Below are 9671 nucleotides of genomic sequence, written 5' to 3'. Positions count from 1 at the left end.
CCTTCAGTCCTCTCCCATGGAAAACAAAACAGCTACAGAATTTCCTTTGGAGTTGTGGTAAAAGGCCCCCTGGGGGAAAGGCAGTTCACTCATACAGAGCTTGCCTCCTGGGTGGTTAGACTCAGACTGATGAGTCCAACCCCATCCTCCCTCCCACCAGAGTGGGAGGGAACTGACCAAGACCCAGCGTCAAGGCAAGCTATTTTTAAGTTTGTTTCTGTTCGAAAAAAAAAAATCTGCAGTTCTCCTAGCTAAGAAAAAATACCAGGAATTCTTCATTAACTGGATTCAAATGTGTTCTTTTACTCTGAAACATAATTTAGAGGTAATGATTATCCATATGGAGGGAGTAAACTGAGATGGGCCCACTCTCCAAAACAGATTCACCAGCTTCCCAAAATACCTAAAATTTCACTGCAATAATCCACTCCTTTCAACTAAAACAGAAGCTTTTTTTTCTATTTCCTGGGATTTTTTTTTCCTATTAAGGGTCATTGAATCAGGGGGAAAAAATATAAGGACCACAGACGAGCAAAAAAATCAATATGGTTTAGTTGAAAGAATATAAGTAGTTGAGACTATGTCCTTTTCCATCCGTGTATCCCCATCACTTAATATGGTACTCTGTGCATAGTTGATGTTAAATAACTATTTGTTGACTTTTGAAGAATCAAGATTTAACTCTTTGTAGCTAAGAACAGGAAATATAAAATTTTATTCAACGAATGCACTTTTGTAGCTAGGTGGGGGAGGGTGGAAGATATCTGGGGTAAAAAGAGTAAGACAGAGGCAGAGAGGCTTGACACACAAGGAAAAGCAGAAGAAAGGAGACAGCAAGGCCAAGAGAAGCAAAGACAGCCAGGTAAGAAAAGGAAGCAGGAGCAGCAGCTAGTGGGAAGGGGGAAAGAGAGATTAAGGGAGAGATAAAGGCACCCCTCATCACCCACTCAACTCTATAGTTGCATAATTCTCCCTTTCCCAGGGATACCAAAGGTGCTACTCATCAGTATGAGAACTGTTATATTGTCTCCATTCCTTTGTCCTCTTCCTCAAGGAAAGGCTATATGGAGACTAAGTGAAGGGAACTATTTCTTTCCTAAAACCCCTGGGTTCAGAACAGTCTGTGTACTCTCTAAGGACTGCGTGGGTTTAAGATGCCTACCAGCCCATAGCCATGTAATAGATAATCTATGATGTATTTGTAATGCCTCCTCTAGATGGGATGAGAATGTCTAGGATCTGCATGGACTTCTGAGATTTAGAATTCTGTTCATCTCCTTAATCAAGAAAATATTGCCTGGTTTGGGATTGGGAGTGGTGGTAGGAGTTGGGGGTTGGGGAGGCTTGGGGGGGGAAGACTAACAGAAAAGCCCAAGAAAAAGGAGAGCAACACAACAAGAGGAAGAAGGAAGAAGGGCTTTCTCTGACATATGGAACACCAGCCAGAGACAACTGGGGTGGCACCATAAGTCTTCCCAAACCCACACCTCTGGGGACACTAGGGAGATGAAAATTAAAGAGAGACACAGCAAGGCATAAGACTGAATTTTTACCATAGGCATTTGCTCAGGTGGGTGGAGTGCTGGAGAAAAAAAAAGAGAAAGGAATTGGTGATCCTTATTCCCTTCCACTACTTTACTTCAGCTGAATATAATTGGTACCCTTTTCAATGCATGTCTTCTTTTCTCTCTTGCAGACTACATATGACCGCCTCTATGCCAAGAGTAAAATATTGTACACAATATGCAAGCATGCCTTTTCTGTTCCCATGGGGTCATTTGCATTATGCCAAGGTCATATGACTAGGACTCAGTGAAAAATAGCTTAAGAGGTGAGGTTTTGCCCATAGGACGTAGGCTCAAGATAACCTAATTGGGCAAAGTCATACTACCCACACCCACTAGAATGACAAGTTGGCTCAGTGAACCAGAGAAAGATAAAGCTGAGAGAAAGAAGTTTTCAACTCTCTGAGAAGCATTAAGATCTTGAAACCCTCAGCAGGGTGAGGCACAAAGCCTCTTGGGTGATTCTGGGATAGCCCAGCGACTGATGTTTCCTATTAAATATGATCAGTTCAGTGGTTAGCAGGGTCACCTAATGGTTAAATATTTCACTTTATCCAGATCGTGTTTGCAATCATCTACTTTACATCATTACTTTAGCTTATTACCTTCCTTTTTTCTCACAGAGTTTAGTACCTGGCTCACAGTTATCCTCTCATGCCCAATACCTGCTCTCTTCATTTCACACTTGAATTTCATCATGTCACATAGACATTTCATCATTTTGCAAAATGGCATCAACCTTGGAATTCATACCTCATCAGTCCCCCTCCCTACTCCTCACCCCACCACTTCACCCCTGGGGCCCTCCATCCCTCTGATTAAAAAGGGTAAAGGATGAAGAACAGAGAGTTCCTGCTACACCCTCTTAAGAAGGGTGCCCAGGTCAACCATCTTTTCATTTCCCATTAGGATATACTCCTCTGGACTGGATCATGCCCCCATACCAGATACCCTCCATCCCTTTTTTTTGCCTCTTTTTTAATATTGTCTTGTTATACCAAGAGCGAGTGGGACACACCACAGAGTATAAGTTTTAAATGGAGAATTTACTAGCTGGCAGCCATTCGGGGGTCAACCCAAATCAGAATGACCAGGAGTTTGGGGTAGAGAAGTCAAATTTATACAATAGATCAAGGAGCAGTGGTTAATTATCTCTTGAAACTTGCATATGTTATTTTTAGCAGGCTTGGCAAGCCTTTTTCGCTTTTATGATCATGATACATGAAGAGGAACCTCCTAAATAGACTGCAAGTACAGCATATGAGACAGCTGACAAAGTGTCAACTGAATTACAACCCAGGTTCTCTCTGTCCAATTTGCCATTTACGTCCCACAACATAAGAATAAGGAATTCAAGAGAATGTCTGGGGCCATAGACAGACCAAGGGATGCTCCAGCTGGGTTTGTTGACACAAGATAGAGACATCTCTCAGCCCGCTCAGGAAACAAACAGAGATTTCTAGCATCAGACCCCTCCCCTGGCCAACCAATCCATACTCCCAGAACAGTCACACACCCGCTGAATGCCAAATGGCAGGAACTAAGTCTGTTTTTCTTATGCAAACTGGGGTTTTTTAGTTAGGGGCTGGGGGCAGGGTTTTTTTAGCAATAGCTGGCTGCTCAGGTATCACAGTCTCATCTAGCAGATTATAAACTCTTTGAAGGGAGGGATTGTCATTTGCCTTTCTTTGTATCTCCAGTGCTGAGAACAGTGCCTAGAACATAATAGGCACTTAATAAATGTTAATATATTAATAAATTGACTTTTTATTTATTAATAAATTGACAGACTTCAATATACTCATTAATGTCTGATCAAACACCCTCACCTCACAGTTCATCAATTTTCTCAACTCCTATGACCTTCAGGGGTATATGAATTACTTAGGACACATCAGAACAATAATTGTGATGTGGTTTCTTTTTAATGGCAGCAATGGCTAAGCTGTGTGTTTTTACTGACCTAGATTGACACAGAATATCTGACTTGACCAGATAAAAGCAGACTGAACTGATGTCCACACCTTCAGTTAGCTCTTTGTCAGCTGAAAGCCAGATTTCATGCCATGTACTTATTTCATTGCTCTCTTTTGTTGTGTTTTTAATTCTATGGTTTTTAAGAATAGACATTGCTCTGAGGAAATGTGAAAATATAGAAATTAAAGAGAACACTTCAATAACTGTTAGAGATACTGCAATGATTTTTGATGTGAGCAAGTCAAGTGTTTTAAGATCATTCAAGCCCACTCAGCTACACCAAAATGGAAAGAAAAGAGAGGTTGAAAAGGAAAATGTCAAAAACTGACAAACTAATGCCACCAAACTAATTGATCCTTGGAAAACAAGGCTGCTCCTTTCAGAAGAACTAGACAGCTGGAAGAGTTTTCTCTATAGGGTAATATGGGTTTCTTGAAAGAAGGAGAATATTGACACCATTAAAAAAAATCAACTAATGTTTTTTTCTGAAAAAAAAAATGCTTGTCCAAGGCAAAACATTGCAAAGATTTTTTTGTTATTCAATTGCTTTCAGTCATGTCTGACTCTTTGTGACCCCATTTGGGGTTTTCTTGGCAAAAATACCAGAGTGGCTTGGCATTTCCTTCTCCAGCTCCTTTTACAGATGAGGAACTAAGGTGAACACAGTTAAGTGACTTACCCAGGATCACACAGCCAGTAAAAGTCTGAGGCAAGATTTGAACTCAGGATGTTGTCTTCTTGACTCTAGGCCTGGCACTCTATCCGATGTACCATTTAGCTGCCCCATACAAAAATGGGCATACTAAAGTTTGAGTCTTGCCTTTGTTTGTAGGAAGGCCCACACGCTTTTGTTAATTAGGTCAGGAGAGGTGTAAACCCCTGGAGAGGTGTGAAGCTTTCAAGAGGTGTGAAGCACTCTGACCCTAAAGAAGTATATATATACTCTGAGGTTAGCATTTTGTTTGGCGCTCACTCATTGGAAGACTGTTGGTGTGGAGACTCTGGGTAGCTGTTAAGGAGCCCCCGGCTTTGAAAATCCAGATATTGAGTCTGCATCCAGGGCTACCGGCCAAGGAACGGAGGAGCAGCCGTACTGTCTGTTTATTAAGGATTTTTTTTAAGTTTACAACTTTTTTCCTGTTTTTGAAAGAATTTTTAAGAATTGTCTCATCTCAGAAAAAAAAATTTGAAGTTCTTGGGAGAGCTGTTGGTCTTTGTTTTTTTTTTCTTGGTTTTAATTTTTTACATTTTTGAATTTTGGGAGATTTTTTTTTTTTGGTTGCTTGTACTGGGTAACTTGACTGCCCCAACTGCTTCCGGCTCCGGGAGATCTTCCCTCCCCTCCTAGATTAACGAGGCAGCCACATGGTGAGTTTGACATGGCTCTCAGCAGCACTCTGCTACCCTCCATCTCCACCTTCGCAGCTGGTACGCCGGGCAAAGAGAAAGTCCTAAGGCAAACAGGTGCCCCTAACAATCGGTGGCGGGAGGAGCTGTCCCACATGAAACACCTTCCTTCAGTGCTCAGCGGCCGCCCCTACGACTTGGCGACGGCGGTGGAGGTGGCCGACCTGGAGAGCAACGGTGGCTGCGGCGGCGACAACAATCCTGCGCTCCTGGCCAGACGAGAGGTGGAGGAATTCAACGACTTGCTGGACTTTGATTTTATGCTTTCCAACTCCTTGATCCACCAGGAACCAACCGCGGCAGCGGTGGTGTCCTCAGCTTCGGCGTCAGCCTCTGACTCGTCCTTCCCTTCGAGCAGCGGCCCAGCGAGCGCTCCTCCGGCCAACTGCAGCTTCGCTTACCAGCTGCGGGGTGCTGGGGACCCGGGAGGGGCGTCTGGAGACCCCACCACCTCGGGCAGAAGCAGTAACACCATCAGTAACGGTGGGGGCGGCAGCCTTCTTTACATCCGGCCTCCCGCCGCCCCCTTTAACCTGGCCGACATCAATGACGTGTACCCTTCAGGTGGATTTGTAGCCGAGCTCATGAGCCCTGACTTGGACCCTGTGTATATTCAACAACAGCAGCTTCCAGGTGGCAGCCTGCAAGGAAAATTTGTTGTGAAAGACACCTTGAACATGGAGGAGTACAATGGTCAGTCTATCATCGGTGTTAACAAAGGCAACCCGTCCTCTTGCAGCCCAGACGGCAGCCACCCTGTGGTAGTGGCCCCCTATAGCACAGGGCCTCGGGTGTGCCCCAAGATCAAGCAAGAGGCCGTCTCCTCTTGCACTATCGGCAGGCCTATGGAGGCCCACCTGGGCAGTGGCCCGCCTCTCAGCAATGGCCAAAAAGCGCAGCCCCACGAATTTCCCTTGGGGCAGCCTCTCCCCAGCAGGACTACTCCCTCCTTGACTGCTGAGGAATTAATGAACAGCAGGGACTGCCACCCTTCACCTCCGGGGATAAGCCATCCATTGCCACTACCCCTTGGGTACCACCCTGGACCCAACTATCCTCCTTTCCTGCCGGACCAGCTGCAGCCCCAGGTTCCTCCACTCCAATATCAAGGTCAGTCTAAGGGTCATATGGCTCTCATGGAAGAGCTTTCTTTAACAGGTCATCCTTTGGTACAAGGAGTGATGCTGACTCCACCCTCTTCACCTTTAGAGCTTATACCACCCAGGAGTTGCATGCCAGAAGTACCCAAACCCAAGAGAGGGCGCAGGTCAAGGCCCAGGAAAAGGACAGCCACCCACACGTGTGATTATGCAGGCTGCAGGAAAACATATACCAAGAGTTCTCATCTCAAGGTACATCTTCGAACCCATACAGGTGAGAAGCCTTATCACTGTGACTGGGAGGGCTGTGGATGGAAATTTGCCCGCTCTGATGAACTGGCCCGCCACTACAGGAAGCACACTGGTCAACGCCCATTCCAGTGCCAGAAATGTGACCGAGCATTTTCCAGGTCCGACCACCTTGCCTTACACATGAAGAGACATATTTAATCCAAAGCAGAGGATTTTACTCATACTGCCATGTGAGATTCGGTATTCTCATGACTGTCTTCCTGATGGGGCAGGAACCCAGCTAAAGCACTATATACAAGGAATCATGGTAAACAAAACGAAACAAGTCTTCCAAAGAGTCAAAAGAAAACGGATAATCAAGAGAAATGAGAAACTTAAATCAAAGGACAGATTTGTGGTCTGTGACTGGATCTTATCATTCCATTTATGAATCCAACTTGAATATGCCTGGATTACAAGATGCCAAGCAATGACTGGAAGTCACAGATATCAGGGTTTAATAGATTGTGTATGGGGGAGGGGAGACTACATTTCCTTGAATTGTGTTTCAATGCAATATAAGTATAAAGATCATCTTATATTTGCCTTCTAAAAGCCATTATTATGTTAGAAGAGGAAGAAATTCAGGTACAGAAAATGTTTTGAAAGCCTAATTGATGGTGCTTAGTGACTGTTGGTTCTAAAGGTACCAAAAAAAGGAAGCCAAAGTTCTCAAACTGCTGCATATTTGACAAGGAAATATATTTTTGTCTTCCGATCTACATTTATGACCTAAGGTAAATAAACCTGGTTTATTTCTTTTAAAATGTATGCAGACGGTCTATAATGCACTGTGGTTTCAATGTGCAATAATTTGTAATGTTTTATCCCCAACTATGCCTTAAGTAGAACAAATGTTTTTTTCTATAGTTCTTTACCTAATACATATGTAATATAAATTTAAGCAAACTTCTATTTTGTATATTTGTAAACTACAAAGTAAAATGAACATTTTTTTGGAGTTTGTATTTTGCATACTCAAGTTGAGAATTAAGTTTTAAATAAACCTATAATATTAAAAAGAAAAAAAAAGGAAATCCAGATATTGGTGCTTCTCTCTCTGGTAATTATGTATATACAGCTTTGGTCAGACAGCTAGAAGCCTGTCTGTTGCTTTGTGTTATTTGCTGTGTTTATACTCTCTCTGTAATTTTTTTCTCTTTTTATTTATTTAATGCTTATAATTTTCAGCATTGATTCCCACAAGATTTTGAATTACAAATTTTCTCCCCATTTCTATCCTCCCCCCCACTCCAAGATGGCATATATTCTGATTGCCCCATTCCCCAGCCAGCCCTCCCTTCTGTCACCCCACTCCCCCCCATCCCCTTTTCCCTTACTTTCTTGTAGGGCAAGACACATTTCTGTGCCCCATTGCTTGTATATCTTATTTCCCAGTTGCATGCAAAAACAACTTTTTTTTGAACATCTGCTTTTAAAATTTTGAGTTCCAAATTCTCTCCCCTCTTCCCTCCCCACCCACCCTCCCTAAGAAGGCAAGCAACTCCACATAGGCCACACATGCAACATTATGTAAAACCCTTCCACAATACTCATGTTGTGAAAGACTAACTATATTTTGCTCCTTCCTATCCTGTCACCCTTTATTCAATTTTCTCCCTTGACCTTTTCGAAAGTGTTTGCTTTTGATTACCTCCTCCCCCATCTGCCCTCCCTCCTGTCATACCCCCCTTTTTATCCCCTTCTTCCTTCTTTCCTGTGAGGTAAGATACCCAATTGAGTGTGTATGTTATTCCCTCCTCAAGCCAAATCCAATGAGAGCAAGATTCACTCATTCCCCCCCACCTGCCCCCTCTTCCCTTCCAACAGAACGTCTTTTTCTTGCCACTTTTATGTGAGGTAATTTACCCCATTCTATCTCTCCCTTTCTCCCTGTCTCAATATATTCCTCTCTCATCCCTTAATCTCATTTTATTTTTTTAGATATCATCCCTTCATATTCAACTCACGCTGGGCCCTATATGTGTGTATGTATATTCCCTTAAGCTACCCTAATACTGAGGTCTCATGAATTACATACATCATCTTTCCATGCAGGAATGTAAACATAACAGTTCAACTTTAGTAAGTCCCTTATGATTTCTCTTTCTTGTTTACCTTTTCATGCTTCTCTTGATTCTTGTATTTGAAAGTCAAATTTTCTATTCAGTTCTTGTCTTTTCACTGAGAAAGCTCAAAAGTCCTCTATTTTATTGAAAATCCATATTTTGCCTTGCAGCATGATACTCAGTTTTGCTGGGTAGGTGATTTTTGATTTTAATCCTAGCTGCATTGACCTCTGGAATATCATATTCCAAGTCCTTCAATCCTTTAATGTGTTTCCACAATACTCAAATTGTTTCTTTCTGGCTGCTTGCAGTATTTTCTCCTTGATCTGGGAGCTCTGGAATTTGGTGACAATATTCCTAGGAGTTTTCTTTTTGGGATCTTTTTCAGGAGGTGATTTGTGGATTCCTTCAATTTCTGTTTTACCCTCTGGCTCTAGAATATCAGAACAGTTCTCCTTGATAATTTCTTGAAAGATATCTAGGTTGTTTTTTTGATCATGGCTTTCAGGTAGTGCAATAATTTCTAAATTATCTCTCCTGGATCTATTCTCCAGGTCAGTGGTTTTTCCAATGAGGTATTTCACATTGTTTTCCAATTTTTTATTCCTTTGGTTCTGTTTTATAATATCTTGATTTCTCATAAAGTCACTAGCTTCCACTTGCTCCAATCTAATTTTTAAGGTAATATTTTCTTCAGTGGTCCATTGGACCTCCTTTTCCATTTGGCTAATTCTGCCTTTCAAGGCATTCTTCTCCTCATTGGCTTTTTGGAACTCTTTTGCCATTTGAGTTAGTCTGTTTTTTTAAAGTGTTATTTTCTTCAGTATTTTTTTGGGTCTCCTTTAGCAAGTCATTGACTTGTTTTACATGGTTTTCTCACATCACTCTCATTTCTCTTCCCAATTTTTCCTCTACTTCTCTTACTTGCTTTTCCAAATCCTTTTTGAGCTCTTCCATGTCCTGAGCCCAATTCGTATTTTTCTTGGAGGCTTTTGATGTAGGCTCTTCAACTTTGTTGATTTCTGATTTTTAAGGGATAGGGGAGGAGCCAAGATGGCGGCTGGAAAGCACGGACCAGCGTGAACTCCCTGCCAAGTCCCTCCAAAAACCTATAAAAAATGGCTCTGAACCAATTCTAGAACTGCAGAACCCACAAAACAGCAGAGGGAAGCAGGGCTCCAGCCCAGGACAGCCTGGATGGTCTCTGGGTGAGGTCTGTCCCACACGGAGCTGGGAGCTGGGAGCTGGGAGCTGGGAGCTGG

At 42.7% G+C, this 9671-nt stretch overlaps 1 protein-coding gene across 1 annotated transcript; it reads left to right on the top strand.

The window, feature by feature from the left end:
- Positions 1-4903: 4903 nt before the first annotated feature.
- On the top strand, positions 4904-6499 carry LOC118835615 (Krueppel-like factor 4). The gene has a single exon (XM_036742814.1). The coding sequence runs from the start codon at positions 4922-4924 to the stop codon at positions 6497-6499; it is 1578 nt and encodes a 525-aa protein (XP_036598709.1). The 5' UTR covers positions 4904-4921.
- The last annotated feature ends 3172 nt before the right edge of the window (positions 6500-9671 follow it).

This window comes from Trichosurus vulpecula, chromosome 2 (assembly GCF_011100635.1).
Source record: "Trichosurus vulpecula isolate mTriVul1 chromosome 2, mTriVul1.pri, whole genome shotgun sequence".
Taxonomy (NCBI): Eukaryota; Metazoa; Chordata; class Mammalia; order Diprotodontia; family Phalangeridae; genus Trichosurus; species Trichosurus vulpecula.
This window is presented reverse-complemented; position numbering and strand designations above follow the sequence as displayed.